At 60.5% G+C, this 24490-nt stretch overlaps 1 protein-coding gene across 7 annotated transcripts; it reads left to right on the forward strand.

The window, feature by feature from the left end:
• Positions 1 to 1700: 1700 nt before the first annotated feature.
• Positions 1701 to 23784, forward strand: ZNF787 (zinc finger protein 787). Of its 7 annotated transcripts, none has more exons than XM_045076875.1 (4): positions 1701 to 2142; positions 14017 to 14105; positions 14692 to 14763; positions 22060 to 23784. In XM_045076875.1, exons 2-4 carry the CDS (start codon positions 14027 to 14029, stop codon positions 23130 to 23132), a joined length of 1224 nt encoding a protein of 407 aa, XP_044932810.1. In that variant the 5' UTR covers positions 1701 to 2142; positions 14017 to 14026; the 3' UTR covers positions 23133 to 23784. The 7 variants fall into 7 exon arrangements, with proteins under 7 accessions (XP_044932810.1, XP_044932811.1, XP_012903526.1 ...); XM_013048072.2 differs by lacking the exon at positions 1701 to 2142 and adding an exon at positions 2412 to 6210; XM_013048076.2 differs by lacking the exon at positions 1701 to 2142 and adding an exon at positions 6228 to 6479.
• The last annotated feature ends 706 nt before the right edge of the window (positions 23785 to 24490 follow it).

The raw sequence follows: 24490 nt of genomic DNA on the forward strand, positions 1-24490 counted from the left end.
GCCACCCAGGCGTCCCGGTTGGGCAGTCTTAAGAGAGACTCAGAAGTATCGATGGTTTCAATCAGACAGAAGGTCGTTTTGCTCACGGAGGCACAGAACCTGTTTTTCACTACTCCAACAAGTGTCTGTCTAGAACCTCCTAGCTTACTACTCCACCATCCTCAACACACAGCTTCTGTCCAAGATAGCTGCTCCAGGTCTCGCCAGTCTGGCCAACTGGGAAGGTGGAAAGGGGAGGGGGAGGAAGCTGTGCCCCCCGCTTGGCCCTCATCTGGCCACTGCAGACACACACTGAATGATCTGAGTCAGAGGACACAGATGTGTCTCAGCTCTCATGATGTAAATAATAATAATAAAATAAAATAATAAATAAATAAATAAATAAAATAATAGTAATTAGTTTTTAAAAATTTACTTTTGTGGTACTTCTGAAGATGAGACAGTCATATCTGACCTTTTATGTATACATTTAGTACAGTATTTTTTTTCTGAAGGGATGTTATTAGATCAACAATGCACACCTTACTATTGATGCAGACTGAGACGTGACCCAGACAGTGGACAGAGCGGAAGTAACAACACTAGTAAGTCTTACTGATCACTACCATTTTCACCGAGACTTGGCTATGAGGCAGGTCCTGGGCTGAGCACACTTGCACAGATTATTTCACTAAATTGAGTCTGTGAGAGGTGTCATTCAACAAGGGATTCGGACGTCCCCATCCTCCTGACTCCCAAGCATGGTGACTGTTTCTTTTAATTTCGTAACGAAATTAAAAGAAGTATGGATGGTTTCAATCAGACAGAAGGTCGAAACAGATATGACTGTTTCCATGAGGACGATCATAAAAGGGTTACAGTAACCCTGGTAAGTCATCCTTAAATGAGAGCCAGAGGGGCTTAGCCTATGAGGACACAGTGGTGTAAACAGTTATATTAAAGTAGCGACTTTGTGTGAGGACCCCGAAATGAGAGCCAATAGTCGGTGGGGGGATTCCTAAGTGCTGGCCTCCCATTAGGGAAGCAGGCGAGGCCCCCGCCGCTGGGGCCAATGGTCTACTACGGGAGGCGGTATGTGTAAGCACTTCTGGAGTCCAGGCTTTGCATTCCGGGCGTGTGGCTTTCGGCAGGTGCCTGAGCTCGGTGTCCCTTGTTATCTGCAAAGTGGGAACAGGTTATTAATGGGACCTAAAGCATGCAAAGCCCTCGCAGGCGCCCAATGTGAAAAAGGAGGGCACTGAGGCCAAGAGACAGGCAAGGCTTGCTCTGGCCCTGGAGCTCTGGCAGCTCCAGGGGTGGCTCCGAGCCCCGGGGACCTTCCCAGACGAAACCAGAGCCCAGCTCCCGTCTCCGACCCAGAGGAAAGTGGACCGGGGAAGGAAGAGGCTGGCCGCTCGGAGTGGCAGGCGGCAGGTGCAGGAAGCGAGGGCACTTGTGGGGCTTGCCTCGGGGCCAGCAGGATCCCCGTCCTAGAAGTTCAGCCCGGGACCGGGCAGGGCTCGTCAGGGCTGTGCCCCGGAGCTGTCCCTGCGAGCGGACGCCGCACCCGCCACGAACCCCGGCACGGAAGGGGTTACGATGATAGAGACGACCGGAGGACCCGGGGTGGCATGAGCGGCCCTCGACGCCACTCTCCCCCACACCTTTCCGTCCCAGGCTCGCGCGGGACGCCGACCGCGCAGGCGCGAGCGGCGATCGCCGGGCTCGGGGTGGGGGGAACCTCCCGAGACACCCGGAAGTCTCCGCCTAACGGGCCGGGCTCGCGCCTCCTGTCCTGGAAGGGGGCGGGGCCCGGAGCCCCTCGGCGCGCGGCGCCATAGAGCGGGAACGGAGGACCCTTGTCCTAGACCGTCCGGAAGTGGCTCCCAGGGGCGCCCGCTCCGCACCATAGAGCTGAGGGGGGTGGCGGCTAGGGGGTCTCCGGGCTCGCCTTCCTAGAGCGGCGAGGACGGGGTGGAGGCCGGCGGGGGGGGGGTGGGAAAGGAGGGGGAGCAGCGCGGGCGGAAGCGGCCGGGAAGGTCACTTCCGGCCTGGGCGCCCGTCCCCCTGACCCCAGGGTCTGAGTCGCCGCTGCCGCCGCTGCCACCATCCGCGAGGGAGGAGCGAGGAGGAGTGCGGCGCGGCGGCCCCGGGACCGAGGAGGTGAGGGGAGGGCGCGGAGACAGGGGGGGCGTGAACCCGGGGCCGGGGTGGGCGCGCGCCTCTGGGAGCCCCACTGCGGGCGGGGGGCGGGCGGGCGAGCGCGACTGGGCGGGCGAGTGCGCCTGGGCGGGCGAGTGCGCGTGCGCGTGCTGGGGGGGCGTGAGTGGGCGCGCGGCCGGTGACGCGGGCGGGCGAGTGCGCGCCAGGCGGAGCCGCGGGGAGCGCGCGTGCGCGCCGGGGCCGCGCCGGGGCCGCGCTGGGGAGGGAGCGCGCCTGCGCAGCGCCGGGGATCGGGCCGGGGGCTCGGGGGTGGGGACGCCGCAGGCTCCCCGGCAGGTCGTGGCCGGAAGTGGTGGTGATTCCCGGGGGAAGTTGAGGCCCCGGTGGGGGAAGGGGACGCGCGGGCCGGCCAGGCCTGACCGGAAACGGCGGTCCGGGGGGCACGTCTGGGTCCCCGGCTTGTTCCCCCTCCTTTGCCGCTCCTTCTCGCTTCCCGAGAAGCCCGGGTTCCGCTGCCGCAGCGGGCGGGCTGCGTGAGGCCTTTGATCCGCCGGTGATTACGGCCTGGGTCCCCGCGGGAGGCTCATTCATTCGCCCCGGCGCGGGCGGCAGGAAGCGCGTGCGCCGGAGGGGAAATGACTGGGCCAAGGTCAGGCACCGCGTGGCCCGCTGGACCGGGGCGGACGGGGGCCGGGCCCCAAGGCCACCCCGAGGGCTCCCGGGCGCCAAGCTGTGCTGCTTGATCCCGCCCACCACTCCCAAACCCGACCTCAAGAAGGGACACCCCAGTTCGTGGAGACGGGGGTTGGGCAGCCACAGGATGGTGGCGTCCCACGACGGAAAAGTGACCCAGAGGCTCTCCCAGTGCCCGGCCCCATGCTGGGCACCGGGACAGGGTCAAGAACAAGGTCCCGGAGCGGACGGGCAGAGACGGGGACCTGGACACGGAGTACCTCCTCCCCCAGAGCAATTGTGGGAAGGTCTCCCGGCAGAGCCCCGTCCAGAGGCGTTCAGGAAGAGGTCACTTGGTGTGTGGCTGCCTGCTGCCTGGCTGTATTGGGCAGTGCTGAGGACACAGTTGGGAGTCAGCCGGCCTCTGCTCTGGGGAAGCACGGTCGCTGTTGATCCCCGCTTATCCCCTAAGACGTAAGCCTCTTGGGCTAAATGCAGGTGGCATCCATCTGCCTGCTTTTGCTGCGGTTCCTTGTGGTCCTGCCTCAGCCCTGAGAGCATTGGGATCAGATCCCCACGTTGTTCTCTCTTGTCTTAGCTTTTTCCCCTGGAGGTTTTCCAGATCTAACCCCCACCCGCACACCCGCTGAGCTGAGGAATGGGAGAACCCCAAGAGCTTATCAGCATGCCTGACCCATGAGCAACCGTGTGGCCTTAGAAGTGCTGGGGTCAGACAGAACCGAGTTCAGATCCCAGCTCCATACCTGGTGCTTTGTGACCTTACAGTGTAAATGACTCTCACATCTCAGTTTCTGCCTGGATGAAGAGGAATGGTGGTAATAGCTTTGACTTGGTAGGGAAGCTGTTAATGCATGTCCCCTCCAGAGAGCTGAGTGGAAGCTATGTGAGAAAGGCCCTGGAGCCAAGCATTCCTCGTAGGCTAGGCCTTGCCTCCTGTCTCTTCCAGCATGGTGACCATGGACCTGTCACTTTCCTCTTTCCCCATTCCCTGTGGTAGAGAGCACAGTCCAGCATTTTCTGGATAAGGCTGGTCCTGTGCTGGGTCCATGGGCACAGTGGTCCTGGCACAGTGCTCTACTATGGGGTGGGAGAGAAGGGTCCCTCGGTGCACGTTTCTTGAGGATCCCCTGTGCCAGACCCAGAGCTGGGTGACACTGGGTGGCAGTTCCTGTCTGCAGCAGCTTGGAGGCCTGTCGGGGACACATATACAGAGGACCAGGGAGAGGGCTGGGGGATTTCCCAGAACATCCCTTCCGGGAACTGTAGGTGCCCAGAGGGAAGCTTGTCCCCGTGGGAGGTGGTGTATCTTGTGCCTTGAAAGACAGGGAGGGATTGGCTAAGAGGACCCTGGGGCTTGGGGGAAGGTGATGGTGAGCTCTGGACTCACCACTCTGGCCTGTGGCTGCAGTGAGGGCAGCAGTAGTCAGTGCTGGGGACACAGCTCCCCGGGCACCTGTGCTCAGACACATGTCAGCCTCCAGACCTTGCTTGCTTGCCCTCCATGCTGCCCAAAGCCTCACGTGTACTGGGGCCTCCAGGAGCCAGCTGCGGCTTTGGCCTCTTGGTGACAGATTAAATTTAACGGCACTTGCTTCCTGAGCACTCGGCAGGCGCCTGGTCCTGTGTCTGGTCCTCGCTGTCCCAAGCTCTCTGAGGTCTTGGGATGGGGTTGGTTGCCCCCAGTTCAGGGGCGTGGGATGGAGCCCCGGGCCCCATGGTTGCACTGGGAGCACTGGCCTGCACATGATTCCAGAGCTCGGCCCTTCACTGTAATGCCACGGACTCTGATGACTTCTTTCTTTCAGCCACCGCTGGGGTCTGGGGGAGATGGAGGCTATCCTCAAGGCCTTTTCAGTGTCCCATCATCAGGTAGCAGGGAGTGCGTTGCATGAAGGGTCACTGGCTGGTTCAGGGCACCCTAAGCTCCAGCCTTTCATTTCGGGGATGACTCACGCTGGTGGCATCAGTGGCTTTGTTGTAGTAGCATGGAGAGCTGTGGCCTCACGACCATCGAGCAGCCAGCCACAGGAGTCTGGATGGGTGGCCAGGGGCCCTGAGCTGCTCCCGCCGGCCACCTGGGGCCACAGGCCGCGACTATAATGATGGCGGTTGAGGGAGCCAGTGCCAGGATCCTGAGGGTGAGGAGGAAAGGAACGATGACCTTGGCGGCTGGCCGACCTGGCTGGAGTCTGGTGCCTCTACTTGGTGGCTGGCTCTGTGAACTTGTGTGAACCCCAGCTTTAACAGTTTCTTGTCAGGGGTTGCCAGGCACATCCTGGGCACCTGGCTTCTGGCTGAGGGCTTCACACACGTTACCTCTGATTTGGATGCGGGGCCAGGAGGGTCAGGAGGCACAGAGGCCAGAGCACCTTGTCCAAGGTCACATGGCTGCGGGGTGGCAGGTCTGAGTTGGCAGCCTGCCCGGAGAGCTTGTTCTCTCCTCTCTGACGGTGGTTATGGGCTCGGGACTGTAAACCCATTGCAGTGGGTATGAGGGTCTGACATGTAGTCTGTGCTTTGAAAAGAGAGGACACTTGAGCTGAGGGAAGGGAGAAGTCTGGGAAGGTTTTCTGGGGGAGGTGCTACTTTCACTGGAGAGAATGGGCAAAGTGGAAGGACGTAAACACCCCCCCCAAGAATGGGGGTCCGGCCTGATTGAGGGGTGACAGACAGAATGTGGCCTGTAGGCGTGGTTCCATCCTTTTTTCCCCCTAGAGAATATTTTTGTTTGTTTAAGCAGTTTTCAGTTACTTGTCCAGACTAAGGAATGAGGAGCATTGACTGACGTGTCTGAAGACCTGGATGCTGGGTGTTCCTGGACAGTGGCAGGTGGCCTCCGGGCTCCTGCCGCACCTGCCCGCATAACTGTACAAGGACGCTCTAGGAATTCTCGATACTGGTTTATCTTGGAGATAGCGGGGAATGGGGACCAGGGCCTCTGGAGTTTGCCGCCTGCCTGCACCCCCGGGAGGGCCACACAGTGTTGGAGGGGGGGCCGGCTGGTGCCCCTGAGGATATGGGGACAGCGGCAAGGGTGAGGCCTGTGTGGCTGGGTGAGATGGGAGAGAGCAAGCCATGAGGTAGGCTTACCGCGAGGCAGCTGGTCAGTGAAAAGAGGAAGAAAGTGGGGTTGGGGGGCAAGGGAGCAGGATCAGAAGAGACTGCTTTGGTCAGCTCTTTCGGTGTGCTGGGAAACCCGAACAAGGCACAGATTGCGTTCTGGGGAAGTACGGCCTACCAGCCGACTCTGGGAAGATGGAAGAAGTCTGAGCAGACTGTCATTGTAGAGGAAATGGGGAAAGTTGACAGAGGCCCCCGTCTGCCCCCCAAAAAAGTACTTATGGTTCTGATGGTGTTGCTGAATTGGAAGAACAGGTGGGAGCCTAGCAGCATCAGCTATGGGTGTGGGAGGTGGCCTGGGTGGGAGGTAGAGGAGGGAATGGATGGGTATTTGGGCCTGAGGCTAAGGGTGAAGCCACCCACAGAAAAGGGAAGTGGGTGGGAGCTGGAGAGGAGAGCGTAGGGGTCTGCCTGCACCGCCAGTGGGGCTGTGGAGTGTCACCACCCAGGCTGAAGAGGGTCTGCGGTCTGAGTGGCCCCCAGCCAGTCAAGGACGCCAGGGCCAGCCAGGCTGCTTCCCCTCAGTGAGTCGCGTGGGCTGGGTGGATGGTTCCAGGTGGCTGTGTGGGCTGGGGAGGAAGGAAACTCAGTCCTGGGATGCGGGGCGGGGTTGGGGCGGGGGTGGCCCTTGGGAGGGGAGAGGACTCGGGGCAGCTTGAGGACTGGCTGCAGGTGGGAAGGTGGGCAGTGGGGCTGGGGGGCTGGGTTTGGATTTGGGCAGGTGCAGCACGGGGTTCAGGTGGGGCAGGGATGTGAACCCCAGCAGCTCATGGAGGCGTGAGTCTCCTAGCACATGACCCCCCCTTGGGAGTAGGTGCCCCCATCCCCACAGAACACTGTCATCGCAGAGGGAGACTGTACTGGCTCCCCTTCCCCTGCCCTCGGGAGTCACTCATCTCTATCCTGTCTCTGCGGGTTTGCTGTTTTTCATGCGTGACGCGGTCTCTGTGTCTGGCCCCTCACACGGTGAGATGTATTCAGGGCTTGTGCTGTGCGGCATGTCAGTGCCTCACCCCTGTGTGACGGAACAGCGTTCTCTCCAGTGGTCGGGGTTCACCTGCTGTTGGGCGGTTGTGTCGTCTCCAGGTTTTGGTGATCGTGATTTATGCCTCTGAACGTGTGTGTGTGGATTTCTGCGTGAGCGTGTTTCTGTTTGTCTTGGGTTTGCGGCCATGAGTGGAGCTGCTGGACCCCGTGGTCCTTCTGTGCTCCACCCTCTGGTCCCCCATTTCACATCCCTGCCAGCAACGCCGGGGGTTCCAGTTTCTCCACAGCCTTGCTAGCACTGGGTGTTTTGTGTTTTCCTGGGGCCTCCTGTGGTTGAGGTCTGTTTCTCTGTTGGTGGAGGAAGTCCTCTTGTTAGCGCCTATCAGCTCTTCATGTTCTCTTCTGAGAAGTGTCTGTGCAGAGCCTGCTCCCATCTTTACCTGGACTGTTTGAATTGAGTGACTTAAGAGGATGAGTGGTCTGTGATATGGGGGGGCGAACTTGAAAGGGGCGTTGGAAGGGGGTAGGCATGGGGAGGCGGGGGAGGGTGGACGGGGAAGGGAGAGAGTGCTGGACTCTGCCCCCTGCCAGCACAGGGGTTAAAGAGCCACTGGATTTGGTGACCAAGAGGCTGGGCAGGGGGAGGTCGCAGATGGGTGGGAGGTAGGAGGAGGTAGAAGTCGCAGCTCAGCTCTGAGGGAGAAGGGGAGGGGAGGACGGGGTGTGGGTGGAGGATGGGTGTGTGTGTGTCCCGGGAAAGGGAAGGGAAGGGAAGGGCCTGGGGCATAGGTGCTGGAGGGGCCCTTGCTCTGCAGGTGTCTGGTTGCTGGCACGGGGGGAGGGGAGGCGGGGAGATTGGCAGCGGAAGAAAGAGAGGGACTAATTGGTGGGCTGGCATCCAGAGGAGGTGGGCGGGATCTAATAACAACAATAATAACAATAATTTGTCTCAAGCTTAATAGCCGCCGGCCTCTGTCAGCCCCTGTGTTAATTGGATCGCTCAAAGGCCTGGCTGGGGTGGGCTGGGGTGGTTTGGGGGAGGCCCTCCATCTTGGGGAGTGGAGGTCGGAGCTGGGCAAAGTCACAGAGAGTGGGGCAGAAACTGGGGAGCTGGAGGAAAGATGGGCAAGGCAGGGGTTCCGAAGGTGTCAGATTGCATAGTCAGCCTTCATCCAGAGCAGGCTGGGGGCCTCCTGGTTGCCAGACACGGTCACGCCCCAGTGCTTCTCTTCGTGTACAGTGCTGTGGAGGGGAGGAGGCTAGAGCCCTTCCCCCATGACCCTGAGATCCTGGTATGGGACCCACAGGCCCAGGGTCAGCCCACCGGCCTCAGCAGCTTTTTGAGTGATGAATGACTGAGTGGGAGAGGAAGGGACCTGGGTAAGGTGTAGTGAACACCTTTCCCAACTTTTCAGTAGGACCCCTGGTTAGTCCCTGGCTTGGGCGCTGTCCTGACCCTTTCCTGGCCCCCGGGGGGTACTTGCTGGGTCTTGTGGGGAGCAGTGGGGAAGCCCCTGGGGCGTGCTCCCTTGTCCCATCACACTTTGTGCACAAAACACAGACGCAAGGTAGCCTTACTGGGATTTCAAGATGGGGACCCCCGAGCTCCAGCCGCCTCAGACGGGCGTCCCTCCTGTGGCCCTCGCAGCCACCTGGCCTGCCTTCTGCCCCTCTCTCCCTCCCGTTGGAGGCACAGCACGTCCAGGCCTTTCCTGTTTGGCCTGGGATGTGTCCCCTAACGTCTTGGCAGCCCTTATTTGCTTGCGTCAGGGTCAGCAAACATTTTCTGTAATGGGCCGGAAGGTAAACATTTGGGGCCTTATAGGCCAAGAGGCAAAACGGAGGACCTCGTGTAGCTACTTAGACATCTTCTAAAGCGGGACTGTGTAAACACGCAGGGAAAGTCCGTCCTGGCAGGGGCAGCTCACAGGCAGCTTCCAGCCCTCTGGGCTCCAGTGTGTCCCCCAGAGAGGGGAGGGGAGACTTTCCTCTGCCTCTTAGGGTTTCTGGCCAGGACTGACTGAAACAGATTAGCAGGACAAAAGCCCACGGATTGTATTTCCACAGACATGGGACCCACAGACGTGCTTCTGCACGGGGTTGGGGGGCCGAGGGGTGGAGGCTGTGGGGAAGAGACCATGGCCCCTGGCCCACAGGCAGAGAAAAGGTCTGTGTGTCCGGGCTCCTTTCTCTGGAGTCTGGAGGGAAGGACAGGGAGGGCCCTGTGCTGGGTGGCTTCCATCTCCTAGTTTCAGGAAGAAGGGTGGCTTGTTCTGGGTGAATGTCCCCGGTGGAGACCAGTCCCTGCGCTGCAATCCTGCAGTGGGGCGGGGGTAGGGGGTGGCAGGCAGCAGGGAGACAGGGAGGGGACGGAGCGAAGGCTGAGGCCTTGTCGCTGCAGGAAGCGGGCCTGAGGTGGAGACTCGGGTCTGGGAAGTCCCTGCTTTCAGAGGAAGCACGGGGCACCCGCTGGGCAAGTGAGTCTAGTCTGCATACACGCAGGGGGGCAGAAGGGCAGAGGGGCAGGCAGCCCGGCCCACTGCCTCAGCCCTGCCGGCCCACAGCCCTGTGAGTGCTCACTGTGTCTTTCATTTTAAACTTGTTTTTCTTTTTCTTTCTTTCTTTTTTTTTTTTTTAAAGGCTTTATTTATTGGTGGGTGGGACATGAGGTGGGACTGGGCAGAGGGAAAAGCAGCCCAATATGGGGCTCGATCTTAGGACCCTGAGATCGTGACCTGAGCTAAAGTCGGACACTTAATGACTGAGCTGCCCAGGCGCCCCTTGTTTTCCTCAAAGATATAGCTGGCTCTGTCAAGTGGTCCGTGAATGGGGGTGTTTCGTCTAACAAGTAGAGAGGTGCTCCTTTCTTATCTCATTTTCACTGTGGCCTTGTAATCAGACAGCCCCATACAATTTTTTAAAGTCTGTTTACTTTTTTTTCCTAAAGATTTTTATTTATTTATTCCTGAGAGAGAGAGAAGCAGAGGGAGAAGCAGGCTCCCCGCCAAGCAGGGAGCCTGATGCGGGACTCGATCCCAAGACCCTGGGATCATGACCTGAGTTGAAGGCAGATGCTTAACTGCCTGAGCCACCCAGGAACCTAAAGTCTTTACTTTTTAATTGAGATCTAATTTGCATGTTGTGCAGTCCTCCCTTTTCACGCGTACAAGTTAGTGGTTTCTGATGCATTCACGGTATTGTGCAACTGTCACCACCATCTGGCTCCTGGGTTATTCTCATTGCTCCGACTGAAACAGCTGACCCATTACAGAGGGTCCCGCCCCACTCCCACCCCCAGCACCCAGCTGCCCCCGGGTCTGTCCTGGATGGCTGTGGAATCCTCTCTCCGTGGCCCTTGGAGACTGGCTTCCCCCACCCCCATGGTGTTTGCCTGGGAATAGCACTGCCGGGAATGTGGGTTTACGTCTCAGGTGTGCACCTGGGAGTGGAGTTGCCGGCTCCCAAAGTAGGTCTGTTTATTGCGGGAGGAGCTGTCAGACCGCTGCCCCAACCTGCACACCCAGGGGCAGTGTGCAGGGGTTTGTGCGGCCTCACTGTCACGGTCACCCTGTGTGACCTGACGGCCGGGCAGTGGCATCCCCGCGTTGCCCCCTCCACACCCAGTGATTTTTCCTGTCGCGATGCACAGCCCCCCGGCCTTCCAGAAAAGAGCTGTCTTGTCTTTTCCCCTATTACAGAAGTAATCACTCGTTCTAAAGAATTAAAAAGTTGAGATGAACTTGAGAAGCAAAGAGGGACAAGCACTCTTGCTGCTGGCAGCAGACGGCTGGCAGCCGCTGCTCCCGAGACTGTGGCATCTTTGGGATTTTTCTCGGGCTTTGTCCCATGTGGCGCTGACGGGTTCTCTCCAGTTTTTCCCTGCTCTAAATCTGGCTGTGAGGAACTATTTTTTGTCTGCAAGAAGCATTTTCTGAGGTCTGGGTTTCCCCTCAGATCAGCTTCTGAAGCAGGGGGTTGCCTGGTCAGGGGCCCCCAGCGCCCACGTGCGGCTCCACAGCTGTGTGGTGACTGTCCCGTGGCTCCAAGCCCGGCGCTGTGCCAGCGCATCCCAGCTGCCCGCTGTCGCTGCTGCCGCCATCCAGATGCTGTTTGCTGCTGCTGCCGGCAACCTCCAGCACCCGGGCCCCTACGTCTGTGAGCCCCAGTGTCCTCGTCTGTGAAGCACGGGTCATAATGACACCGACCTCAGAGGGGTCCGCACATTTCACCCACTCCTCAGTGCTCTGTGTGGCCTCGGAAGCCCTGCAAGAGAGCCCTCCCACCCCTGTGTCTCTAGCCTCTCCTCAGGGCTTTTGCACGTGCTGTCCCTGTATCCCTCCTCCCTGCTCCTCCTACAGGGCCGCTCCTGGGGCTCCTCCTCCTGGGAGATCCTCCTCCAACCTCCTGATGCAGCGGCCCATCCCTCCCCTCCCAGCCCCTCCCAGCCCCTCCCCTCAGTGCATATCTTCTCGGAACTTCACTGGGTGAAATTGCCTTTCATGTTCAGATCCTTGTTCCTCACTGGCAGGGCCCTCTTATGTGGCTGGGGCTGTGGCCTGCTCACCAGGACGTTGTCCAGTGTCGGAGCAACGCCTGGCCCATGGGGAGACCCTGCACCTCCAGGGTGGGAGTGATGGGGACAGGGGGGCAGAAAGACGCCAGCGCCCACAGAACTGCTGATGCTCCCACCTTCTCTCCCATGAGGCTGACGGGAAGATCCCGTCTGATGAGGGCCCTGCGGGGAGGGGGTCCTGTGGTCCTCGGGCAGCTGTCCCGTGTCGTGGTGGGCGCTGTGATGTTGCGTGGAGCCAGAACCTGAGCAGGGCACCCCCTGTGTGTGTTTCCTCCCCGACCTGGCCCGACCGCGTGGTGGCTCCCTTTCGTCAGTGGCAGGGCCGGTGGTGAAGAGGCCTTGCCCTTGCCTGAGGGTTCTGACCAGGGACCCCTTGCTGGCCTCCTGCCAGGCACCTGCCTTCTGTCCACATTTCAGTAGCGCCTCCGAGGCAGCCACTTACCAGCCCCTGCTCAGGGTCCCCAGTGTGGCTCCTGGCCCCCGAGATGGGCTTGCCTTTGTCTTTGCCTGTGTCCCGTGCTCTTCTCAATCCTTGTTGACGGTTGGCTGGGTTTCAGGACGGCAGAGCAGTTGGGACCAAGGAGTCTGCAGTGGCACCGTTGGCATCCTGTCCCTGCTCAGCGATGACCTCACTGTGACCTCACGTCCTCTGCTGTGACGTGGGGAAGGGAGTCGTTGACAGCACGGCAGTGCAGGGTGGCACAGAGCTGAGGCCAGTGGCCGGAAAATTGGACCCCGGAGTCCAGGTTTGGCTCATGGGAGACAGGTGGGATGCCGCTGTGTGAGTGAGCACTTGTCTGGTGAGGACCTGGCCCGGACAGCCCAGGTTCACGGTTCTCCACGGGCTCTCTGCCTCCAGGTCTCGGTCACTTGTGGCTCAGCTTCCTCCTCTGCGTGCTGGGCGGCAGCGTGGCCCTCTCAGAGGGCTCGGGTAGGACCGAATGTGGTAATGGCATCTAACCCACATAGAACTGGGCCTGGACCTGGGAGATGCCTGCGAGTGTCTATGAACTGGACAGGTGGCTTCTCAGAGCTTCTCTCAGAGATCAGCGGAGGTTACTGAGGGGACAGGCTTGCGCCCGCTGGTAGTGGAATGGGTTCCTTTTGGTGCCTGTATGGTGGTGAGCCCCCTGTCAGTGGGGGATTCAAGAGAAGTGGGTCTGGTATAGTGTGCTAGGGGCAGATAGTTGCTGTTGGCGGGTGCTCATGTGCAGCCGCACCCCTGCGGAGAGGTCCCTGTGTGTGGGGGGCGGGGTTTGCCCTGAGCTGCATGCACTCAGCTTCGGGGACCAGGTCCCCATCCATGGTGTGTGGGATGCCGTTTGACCTCTGAGTGGAAGTCCTGCCTGCCTGCAGGCTTCCTGCCGGGGAGTGGCGCCACAGCAAGGGACAGGTACCCCTAAGTGCCAGGCCTGCTGCAGTGCAGGATGGCGAGACCACCTGGAGCTGGGGGCCTGCCCTGGCCTCCGGGTGCTGCTGGCCAGCTCCTCGCCCAGCAGAGGGGCCTAGGTTGTCTGCCCTGGGAATCAGGCCCTGCCACATGGCGCCATTGCCCCTGGTGGTGGTGAGCGGTGAGAACCTGACCCTCGAGGCCACTAAAGAAGGAGGGGAGCGATTTCTCCTCGGCAAGGCCTGCTGTGTGGGGTGGGCAGTGGAGAGATGAAGACACGTCCACATGGTACGTGCGCTCAGACGTCTCCAGCGGCTTTGCTCCTCAGCCCTGAGGTGGAACAGCCAGACGCTGTCCGCATCGGCCAGTGGACAGACGACATGGAATGTGGTCCATCCGTACGGTGGAGTCTCGTCCAGCCGTGAAAAGGACATTCGGACAAGTCCTGCGAACGTTATACTGAGTGAGAGAAGGCGCAGGACACCCAGTGATATGGCATCCCGTTTCCCAAAACCTCCAGATCTGGCAAATCCTCAGAGACGGAGGCCGCCACTCCCTCCCCCGAGGTCAGCATTGTCTGGCCGCCCCTCTGAGTGTAGATGGCCAGAGGCTCGCGCCTTCCAACAGGACCCCCATACAGTCTTTCTGGGAGACCTGAGTGCATGAACCCCTAGAGCAGTCAGGTGCCCATGTCGGCTTCGCCATTTCGGGCTCCGTCTTGTTTCAACCTCAGGCGCGTGAGACGTGTCGGCATGTTGGTGGCGGTCCTGGTGCAGGGCGGTGGCGGGGAGGGAGGCTGAGGCAGGGAGCTGGTCTCCCCAGGCTCCAGCTTGTGGATGGTGGAGCCAGGACACATGCCTGGCTGGGTGGCTGCAGTGCCAGGCTTCCTCCTCCCCCCGATGGTGCGTGGCCTTGGGTTGGTCCCCTGCGCAGGGGGGAGATGAGGGCCATTTTTCCATTGTCCCTCAGGTACCAGCTGCGTGTGCTGTCTGCCTGCCCGGGCCGAGCTGGGTGCTTGGAGCTCAAGCGCAGATTGGAGCCGACGTGGCGCCTGCTTTCCTACTCTGGCGTCCTCTGATCTCTGCCCTTCTGTCTCCTCCCATTCTTCCAGGGACCCAGACATGGAGCTGCGGGAAGAGGCCTGGTCTCCGGGGCCGCTGGATTCCGAGGACCAGCAGATGGCCAGTCACGAGAACCCAGGTGAGGTGGCCTTGGGCAGTTCTCAGTACCCCTCCTGGACCCGGGCTTCCTTCTCCCCCTGCTCCCGTGGCTCAGGAGTGATGCCTCCTTCCTCCAGAGGTCACAGGCACCCTTGGGGACTGCTTCTCTCCTTCTGCCCGTCCTCTCCACCCTCGTGGCCCAGCCTCCTTGCTCCCCGGTGTCCTGGCCCCTCTGCCCTGTTTCTAGGTTGTCTGCAGGTCTCTCAAGCGAGAAGCTATAGACGGAGGGTGGGCATTGTGGGGCTGGGGTGACAGGACCACAGAGGAGGGCATGATGTGTTTGGGGGGAAAAGCTGAGTATCTGGGTTTTTAGGGGAAATCTTCCACTTTTTCAATATCGGTATCCTGTTGTGTTTAATAAAGCATTATTTGGGTTGAATAAAACTCATCTCTGAGCACTCGGGGCCTGGGGTTTGCTTGCTGAGACTCTGCTTTCTGGTTTCCAGGGGTTTTCCTGTAGGGCATCCGAGAAATAAAGCATGGGCTTGGCTTTCATGCTGCTGTCGGTGTGTTTTCGTGCTGGCCGTTATGCCGGCGTGGCGTCAGCAGGTGTGTTTTTTACACAGAGGCCAGAGGGGAGAGATTTTTGGCTTTGCAGAGCCTGGGCCCCTTGCAGCGGAAAGGCAGCCAGTACAGAAGTAAGTGGACGCGGCCACGTGCTGGTAGGACTTTACATTCACAATGGGCACTGGGTCTCGGCCCTGGTGCCAGCATCCCACAGTCATCTGCGACATGGGCCACGGGGCCTGGACCGTGGTCGGGGGTAGGGTTTTTAAAGCCTCTGGGCCTCCCCCTACGGGTTATCATAAGATCACCCAGAGGAGCATAAAGAGAAACTCCCTGTAGGCAGGTCCTGGTGGCCTTGGCTATCAAGGAGGAAGCAGAGTCGGGGTCTCCGTGCTCACTTTGACCCAGCAGCCCTCCGTGGGGAGGACCATGCCTGTCCTTCCTCGCTGTGCCTGTCTGGGCCTGCTTCTCCTGCCTCCCCTGACACACGTCCTTGGCCTTCTAGCCCTTTCGGAATTACTTTAAAAGCCCGCGTGTTACGGGGGCATTGGAGCTCACGCACATGACTCTGTTTGCACTCAGCTTCAGGGTTACCAACGTCCTGGCCAGTCTCATTTCTCCATTTGTGCCCTTTTCTCCCCCTGGAGATTTTAAAGAACATCCCAGATCCTGTCTTTGCATCCATAGGTCCTCGAGCAGGTGCGGGCTCTTTAAGAGCAAACATGAAACCACAGCTCCAAAGTGCTTACTTCACCCAGCGAAACACCCAGTCTGAGTCACAACCCCAGTTTTCTCCAAACTTCTGCCTTGGAGTAAGTCAGGTTTAATCCTCTGATTAGCTTGTGCTCCTTACGAGACCTGCACAACGTCTGGTGGGTTCTCTGCTCCCCCCCGTGCGGCCATCCGAAGCCTGTTCTCCCCCACGCTCCAGCGTGCCCTGCTGCAGGGCCAGCCACCGTGACCCCGTGCTTAGCTCCTGGGCCTTGAGCCTGGATGCTTCTAAGTGGCTGTGCGTCCCATGGTTGTGGGCCTGCCCTGGGGAGTCCTGCCCACCTGGGTCTGGGGCCTCTTGTGGGGTGACTGGGCCAGACTCCTGCCCTGAGACCCAGGCCTGACGCCCGCGGTGGGTCTGACCTGCAGGGTGGGGCAGAGCTGGGAGAAGGCGGGGGGGGGGGGCTCCTCCCCTGCCCAGGTCTGAAGGGGGCAGGTGGAAGGTGCTGTTAGAGCCCCGAGTTGCAGCCTCATGGCCTGGCCAACCCTGGGAGCTCCCTGGGCCCTTCTGATCTGACTTCTGGCCTATTGAGGATCCACTACATGTACATTCTGGATGTGGCCACGGAGCCCTCCCAGTCCCAGCTGCCACTGCCACCACCACCTGGCACCTGGATTGCCACCCTGCGGTGGCCTCCAACCAGTCTGTGCGTCTACCCTTATCTGTAGCCCCCAGCCTGAGCTGCTTTTTTTTTTTTAAAGATTTTATTTATTTGATAGACAAAGATCACAAGTAGGCAGAGAGGCAGACACAGAGAGAGGAGGAAGCAGGCTCCCCACAGAGAGAGCCCAATGTAGGGCTTGATCCCAGGACCCTGGGATCATGACCTGAGGCGAAGACATAGGCCTTAACCCACTGAGCCACCCAGGTGCCCCCTCAGCCTGAGCTTCTTGAGGTGAGGCAGACACAGAGAGAGGAGGAAGCAGGCTCCCCACAGAGAGAGCCCAATGTAGTGCTCGATCCCAGGACCCTGGGATCATGACCTGAGGCAAAGGCAGAGGCCTTAACCCACTGAGCCACCCAGGCGCCCCCTCAGCCTGAGCTTCTTGAGGTGGCGCAGTGTCCTGGCTTGCTGGGAGTGATCCCACACCCTGAGTTGCTCACCTTGCCTGGAGTCCACAGGGTGGAGGCAAGCTGTGCCCTGTGTCCTCACTTTTGCAGGGGAGGGGCTGGGGACAGTGTGCCTGAGGCTGAGGTCCCTCCCCCATGGGGCCCACAGGCTGGGGGTGGTTACTAAAGGGACTGCCTTGGAGACTCCCTCGCCAGAGGGCTCATCTCGTTGTGGGCAGGAAGGCTTCACCTAGGAAGGGGCTGTCCGCTGCAGGAGGTGCAGGCCCCTGGCTGGATGGAGTTGCGGGGGACTGTGGGGCCAAGGCCCTGGGGGCAGACTGAGGCATGGGGTGTGGCAGCGAGATGAGACGAGAGCCGTCCTGGTCACGGTTCTAACCGGAAGGGTGCGGAGCGGACCGGGACAGTAGGCTGGTTCCAGGCTGGGTGAAGGCTCTGGGTGGTCTTGTGTGTGCTGTGCCGGGCAGCCCCACACTCCTGCATCGGTCCCTCAGCTCTAGCTCTCGCGTCCCCAGGGGCCCCTGCCGAAGATGCTGAGGGGCTCCCTGGCCTCTCTTCCCAGCAGCCCCGCGTGGGTCCTGACTGGCCGCGTCGGGGACGCATGGTGGAGGAGGTGACTTCACATTAGGTATGCCTGCCGTATCCCAGCTCAGCCTTGTGCTTGGGATTTTCCGGTGAGAAAGAGGCACTGAGCATTGTCACCCCAGGGAGAACGGCATTCCTTGGGAGCTCAGGAGCCCCGAGCCCCAAGCCAGCGTGTCTCGGTCTGCAGGCTGCCGGCCCCTCAGTAGCTGGGGGCAGTTGTGGGCCTGAGGCCCCTTCCCTAGGGAAGGCTTGGTCTCAGGGCCCCTTGGATGCCGGGTGGGGGGCGGGGGGGGCGGGGGGCTTGGCAGGCCCCAGAAGGCCTGTTGTCTTAAGGTCGTTCCAGCTCACTCTGTCCCCGCAAGTCGGAGCCTCTCCACCTGGTGTCTTCCCGCCTCAGGTGCCTTGGGTGACTCCCCCCGTGACAAGGAGGCATCTTGAGACATGTGGCAGAGGGGGGCCCACGGCCTATCTTCCTACTGTCGTCAAGGCCTGAGTCATTCTGCACGTGCCCTCGGCCTAGCCCCATGTGTGTTCACGTGCGGTGGCAGCAAGTCTGGGATCAGTCCTCCCTGTCGGCCGCCCGGTGCTGTGTTCGCGTCTCCTGCCACCATGTTCTGTGTGGGTCGTCACTGGCCTGCTCCTCCCTGAGCTGACCCCTGCTGCTGGGCTGTGACCCCATTGGAAGCCTGCAGCTGCGGGGGGGCAGACACCCGGTCACCTAGGTGGTGCCTCTCCCGCCGCTCCGTGCACACGAGACTGAAAAGAGCCCAGGGGTCTCCTTTCCATATAACATGTACCTGCCCAGGGCATTTGTGAAACCCCAAGAATTTTCTCATTTTCATCCCTGGATTTGGGTGTTTTGGGGAGTGGTGTGCAGACTGAGTGGACGTGGACGCTGTTGTTCACGCTGGCTGCTGCTTTAGAAGCACGGCCTGTCCATCCCGTGCTCCTCTCCAGCCGCTGGCTTTGCCAGCCAGAGTGCTGGAGTGGAGAGGCCGGGCCACTTGCCCAGAGTGGGGGGTGGGGGGACTAGACAGCTGGGGTGGGGGCAACTGGTGGGGCGGACAGCGGGCGTCTGCTGCACTATCCCCTGGGGAGGGCAGCCCTTCCTCACCTGCTGCCTGGGCCCCTTTGACGGCCCGGTGTGGCCGTCCAGGTGCGAGTGGTCAGAGGCCTGGGGCCATGCGGCGCTGGGGTGGGAGAGCCATGCAGGCCTGTCCTGGGGGTTTGGCTGCAGGTATTCGGAATGGGCAGCAGTCCAAAATGACTGCGTAAATAGAAATGACACTGTGATTCTGAGGCAGGAGCTTCCCCCAACACAGAAGAAGTGCGCTGGTGTCCTGGCAGTCCCGTAGTGGGGGACAGGGTTCTGACCTCCCTCTGCTGAGTTCTGGCTCTCATGGTCCCAGTGCGCCTTAGTCATTCCGGAGGGCTCACCAGGAATGCTCTGTCCAGCCCGGGATGATGGCAGCCCTTAAACCCCCACAAACCTCCCCAGAAAAGCCACGTGGCAGAACCCAGATCCCTTGGGCCACGCTAATAACAGCACACCTTAGTTATGTGGGTGCCTTTGTGACCCCAAAATACAGTTGGTTGGGGACAGACCAATGGCCACAGGCCTGCCTGGTGTTGGCACTGTGCTGGAGGGAAGGAGAGCAAGGAGGAGCCCCAGGTAGCCCTCCGTCCGGGACTCCCTGGAAAGCTTGGGAGGTGGTCCCCCTGAGGCCAGCAGTTGAGATTGGACTTGTTCTGTCCAGTCTGGGAGCAGAGCCACAGGAAGGTCTGGGGCTGGCGTGACCTGGGGCCCACCCGTGGGCTCTGCTGCCAGTCAGGGAGAACGTTCTGCCCACAGCAGGACCCACTCAGCAAAACCTTTCGGGAGGGAACTCAAGACCAAGTGGGACCCTGTCTTTGACCAAAGGGGGGATGGAAGGAGGAGGTACAGATGAAAATGGGGACTGCAGAGCCAGGAACCTGCAGCAGTGTCCCATACTGTCAGCTACAACGTGAGAACATCAGAGGAGGGAGCTCGGAGAACCTCGCCCCTTGGGAGTTGGGGAACCTTGTCCCCCCAGAGTAGGGGAACCTCACTGCTTGGGAGTCGGGTAACCCTTCCACACAGAAACAAACAACAGGAACAAACTGAGCTTAACACAAGTGCTCCCAACCCTGGAGCTGTCAGAATAAAAGAGAAAAGGAGCAGGTAACATCTCCCCAGATAGGGGGTCAGAGAGGTGAGAGCCCATGGGAGAAGCGCATACTCGGAACAGCTCAGAAGCAAGGGTGCGGGGCTCAGCGGAAAACAGGAGCAGAGTTGTTTCAGAAGGCGTCTGATTCCTTCAGAAAACTGAAGGAGAAAACTCAAGAGGGAATTCAAAGAACATACTCCTTGAGAAAAGTTGGAGGTAAAAAGGAGGGATGTTTAAAAATCAAAAAGAAATGAAGAAAGGTTAAAATGGAGTTAAAAAAAGGTCAGAACCCCAGCGTGTGGATGGGGAGGTCCTTGCAGAAATCCAAAGTAAAGAAAGAGTAAACGGTGAACACAACAAGCCAATGGACCTTTCTGAATTTTAAAAGTTAGGTCTTGAAAGAGCAAATCACACATCCCAAGAACGTCACCAAAACGAACAAGCCGTGTTCTTTCAGAGTGACTGGATGGTGAGGAAAGAAGGAAATCTTGGGGGCATTTAGGGGCAGGGCTTTATGCCAGAAGACAGTGGGGCCACATTTCTGATTCACAGGAGAAGGAAAGGCGAGCCAGGGGTCTCATCAAAACTGACCTACAGGTTGGAAGGGCACAGCAGGAGCTGCAGTCGTCCTGGGCCCTTCCAAGGGATCTTAGCAGGCGAGCTGAATTGCTGCTGGCTGGAGAGAGGCAGGCAGTGAGCAGGGTTGGGTCTCAGGAGAGCTGTGGGAGGTTTGTTAGGTCAGGAGTAGCGCACACAAAGCTGTGTTTTTGTTTTCAAGAAATTGTCATCGGTGGTATTAAGGTGGTTATCTCAGCGCTACCTTGGGGTCAGCAAATGAATAATTACAGGCTGTTCGCATTCTCTTCTCCCTTTTGAAGGGGGATGCAGACATCACCGCGAAAAGACTCAAGAAAAACCTGTAGGTCCAGATTTGTCTGGGAAGAAGTCAGTGTGAATGAACTCAGCGGAATTTTTCTGTAAGAAAAAAAAAAGCAGTGACCGCTCCCAGCTGTGAGTCTGGAAGTACTTTTGCATCAGATGAGAAACAGCGATTGCTGGTGCAGACAGGACATGGGGTTGCGCCAGGAGTGTCCCACGGGGCTGGGGAGCAGGGAAGCTGCCAGGGCCCACCAGGATCCTGCCTGAAGGACGCTATGCTTCTTGGAGACCGCCCCCCCCAAAATCCGTGTAAATGCAAGCATTCTTCCCGATGCTCAGAAAGGGGAGGCTGGAGAATGATAGAGAACCAGTTCATTATCTTGGAAACTAGACCCCATGGTGAAGCGAGCGTGGACACTGCCATGGCCACGTGCAGCCGACCTTGGGGACGGGGAGCCTGTGTGGGAAGCCTTCAGCTGCCCCTGCCACCGAGCAGCTCTCGGCCATTAGTGCCGAGCGCCAAGGAACGAGGCATTGGGGCTGTCATATGGCCCTGGAGCAAGGGCAGGGTCTTGCCTTTGGGCCCAGCTGCTCTCCGGCAGCAGGGAGGGGGTCTGAGGCACCCCCTGAACCCCATGCAGTGGGCAGAAGTGGGGGGACTGGAGCGAGGCTTTCCAGGTCGATTTTGTGCTGTAAAGACCTGAGCTCTGTGGTGCCGCCCTTACCGGATGTAGACACTTTGAAGCTGGTGAGGTAGTGCCTACCTCGGCACATCGTGGCGCCTCTTTGCATGGGTGTGTGTTACCCCAGGTCCATGTGTGATTGCTCTGGGCCCAGCCTGTGCCTGGTGTGTGACTGACTGGCTGCCATGAGGAGCCCAGGGTCTGGGAGGGAGGGAGCGGGGAAGCAGTGTTTCTGATGCATGCTTGGAAGGGAAGCTGTGGGCGCACTCGTGGAGGAGTCCCGGCTGAGGCCCGGGCCCCACTTGCTGGATTGGGGAGCGAGAGCCCTTGCTGCAGGTACACGGGGGTCAGTCTCTGAGCTGTGAGATCCGGCTTTCACTTTCCCTGGGACATTGCTCAAAGCCATGTGTGGTGCAGACGTCGGACAGGATTTGAGTCCTCACCACACAGCCGGCCAGACCAGGGCCCCAGGCTCCTCTGTCGACTGCATGGGTCAGACAGGGGCTCTGGTATGTGGGGGCCACATTCCCAGGTGCCAGGGCAGGTGGGATCTCGTGCTAGCCTGTGATCCCATGAACCAGCCCTGTTCCTCCTTCCTCTTCGCCTGTACCAGGATAGTCTTCCTGGAGCCCAGGTGTGATGCCCTCACTCCCGGGCTTGCCTTTGCTCCTGGGCCAGGGTCTGGGCACCCTCCCCCTGCCAGTGGCGCTCTCCCTGGACTCTCCTTGTCCCTGCCTGGCACTTTGGGCTTTAGGTATCATTGCTTAGGCTTCCATCCTTGTTGAATCCCTGTGGACAGTTTATTTCCCAGCCACTTCTGGAGTCGCTGCAGTGTTCCACGCCTTGTTCCCGGTGTGGGGGAGGCAGCTGGGAAGGAAAAGTCTTGAGGGTGGATAATGGAAGACATGAATGTGCAGTGAAATGCCGGGGAGCGAGCCATGCTCTGAGGAAAATAGGGTGGGCGAGGGGGTGGAGAGACGGGGCATCTGCCGAGAGCCAGGTTTGTGCAGTGGGTTTCGAGGTGACCCGGCCTAGCTGCCCTCCTGTGCCACAGGGCACCCCGAGAAGGCGTGCAGGTGAGTGAGCTGCGAGGCTTTGCACATGCTCCGCGGCAGGTGGCACAGCCGGCAGAAGCCCCGGCCCTCGCTCCTGACCCTCGCTCTCCACCTTCGCTCTCCACCTTCGCTCCCCGACGGGCCCTGTGTCGAGCCGGGGCTTCTCTGACTCCCCTCCCACCCTCTTGCCTTATAGTGGACATCCTCATCATGGATGACGATGACGTCCCCAGCTGGCCCCCTACCAAGCTGTCCCCGCCCCAGTCCGCGCCCCCGGCTGGCCCCCCGCCCCGGCCGCGGCCACCGGCGCCCTACATCTGTAACGAGTGCGGCAAGAGCTTCAGCCACTGGTCCAAGCTGACGCGGCACCAGCGCACGCACACGGGTGAGCGGCCCAACGCCTGCGCCGACTGCGGCAAGACCTTCTCGCAGAGCTCGCACCTGGTGCAGCACCGGCGCATCCACACGGGCGAGAAGCCATACGCCTGCTCCGAGTGCGGCAAGCGCTTCAGCTGGAGCTCCAACCTCATGCAGCACCAGCGCATCCATACAGGCGAGAAGCCCTACGCCTGCCCCGATTGCGGCCGCAGCTTCACGCAGAGCAAGAGCCTGGCCAAGCACCGGCGCTCGCACAGCGGCCTCAAGCCCTTCGTGTGCCCGCGCTGCGGCCGCGGCTTCAGCCAGCCCAAGAGCCTGGCGCGCCACCTACGGCTGCACCCCGAGCTGTCGGGCCCTGGCGTGGCGGCCAAGGTGCTGGCGGCCAGCGTGCGCCGGGCCAAGGCGCCTGAGGAGGCGGCGGCGGCGGACGGCGAGATCGCCATCCCGGTGGGCGACGGCGAGGGCATCATCGTGGTGGGCGCGCCGGGCGAGGGGGCCGCGGCGGCTGCAGCCATGGCGGGCGCGGGGGCCAAAGCGCCGGGGCCCCGCTCGCGGCGCGCCCCGGCCCCCAAGCCGTATGTGTGCGTGGAGTGCGGGAAGGGCTTCGGGCACGGGGCGGGGCTTATGGCCCACCAGCGCGCCCAGCACGGGGATGGGCTCGGGGCGGCGGGGGGCGAGGAGCCCGCGCACATCTGCGTGGAGTGCGGCGAAGGCTTCGTGCAGGGCGCAGCGCTGCGCAGACACAAGAAGGTGCACGCCGTGGGCGCGCCGTCGGTCTGCAGCCGCTGCGGACAGAGCTACTACCGGGCGGGCGGGGAGGACGGCGACGACGACGACGAGGAGGCTGCTGGCGGGCGCTGCAGCGAGTGCCGTGGCGGGGAGGGCCGGTAGGGGCGGAGGCCCGGGGGGGCAGGGCCCCTCGGGCTTGGCGGGGACGCTGGCACAGGACCCGGAGACCAGAGAGAGGCGGACAGAGGGGCGCCACCGGCTGCGGGGTCTCCTCTCCCCGTCTCCGCCCCTGCGGTTCGCGTGGAGCCACGGGCGGCCCGGGGTGCTAGGGCCCTCCCGCCCCCGCCCTGCACCCTGCCCCGGCCTGGCCCGCCCCTCTGGTTCTCCGCGAGCCCGGGAGGGACCCTGCGTGAGAACTGGAGACGGAGGGACGCCGGAGACCGCCACTGGAGGACCGGTGCCCCGCCCCTCTTTCCCTTGCCCGGCTGCCCCCGGGCGCTTGTGAGGAGCCTTCCAGGTCAGAAGGGCCACGCGCGGGGAAGGGAAAGAGGGTCCTTTTCCCTTTAGAGTTTTCTTTTAATCACACCCGCCTCCTGACTGCATCCTGCCGTTATTTTGATTCTGCCCTGCGGGTCCTGTTGTTTTTCTTGGCCCTTGTCCTTCCTCCCCTCCCCGGGTTTGGGCCGGGAGGAGTGCTGGAGCGGGACTAGCCCCTGGTCCCCGCGTCCCTGCGGAGCTGGGGTCCGGTCTGTTCCCTCGTCTGGACACGGCGGCAGGAGGGGTGCTGGGCAATAAATGGCACTATCCGATTGTCCCTGCTCTGCGTGGTTCTTGAGTTGGGAGGGAGAAGGGCAAGAGTGGGAATGGAGGCCCTGTACGCCAGTGGGCAGGTGGAGAGCAGCAGCCTGGGCAGCTGCGGAGTTGGTTCCCTCCAGGGAACCGACTGGGGTGCAGACTGGTCTGTCCTCCTGAAGAGTGACCCGACTTCATCACCTGCAGTGGGCCTTGGGCTTTCCAGACGGGAGCTCATTAGTCTGGGGAGGAACTGGGCCTGCCCACTGCAGCTTACAGGAGGACCCCACGGCCTCAGTGGAGGTTAGGCTGTGGCAGGTAGCTTTTCTCTATAGGCAGATGTGCCGATGTTCCTGACGGTGGCTTCCTACCCCCGCACCCGAAGCCCCTTCCTGCATCCAGCTGCTTGGAAAACGTGGTCTTCCCCTGCTCACGTCTGGTAAAGTGTGTGTGCATTGGGGGGGTGGTCACAGTGTCACATCTCACTGCTGTGAGGGCTGGAAGCGTCCCTGGCCAGGCCACTACTCTGCCTGGCCACTACTGCCTGGCCACTACTCTCCCTGGCCAGGCCACTACTCAGGGACAGAGCTATACTGTGGAGGAGGAAGAGGGACTTTGTTTTGTTGTAGTAGTTTGTTTGTTTGAGTTTCTTAATTTTTTAAATTTCTTTTCAGTGTACCAGAATCCATTGTTTAGGGAGTATAGCTCAGGGGTAGAGCATTTGCCTG

This window comes from Mustela putorius, unplaced genomic scaffold (assembly GCF_011764305.1).
Source record: "Mustela putorius furo isolate JIRA1106 unplaced genomic scaffold, ASM1176430v1.1 tig00000196_pilon_pilon_pilon, whole genome shotgun sequence".
In the NCBI taxonomy this organism is placed as follows: domain Eukaryota; kingdom Metazoa; phylum Chordata; class Mammalia; order Carnivora; family Mustelidae; genus Mustela; species Mustela putorius.

What these genes read in the sequence shown, in the direction of transcription:
- ZNF787 (XM_013048072.2), top strand. Translation starts at nt 6,128, where the DNA reads ATGGGGAAAGTTGACAGAGGCCCCCGTCTGCCCCCCAAAAAAGTACTT. An exon ending in GGCCAGTCACGAGAACCCAG is followed by an intron (nt 14,106 to 14,691) that starts GTGAGGTGGCCT and finishes TTTTTTACACAG; the next exon opens with AGGCCAGAGGGGAGAGATTT. An exon ending in GAAAGGCAGCCAGTACAGAA is followed by an intron (nt 14,764 to 22,059) that starts GTAAGTGGACGC and finishes CTTGCCTTATAG; the next exon opens with TGGACATCCTCATCATGGAT.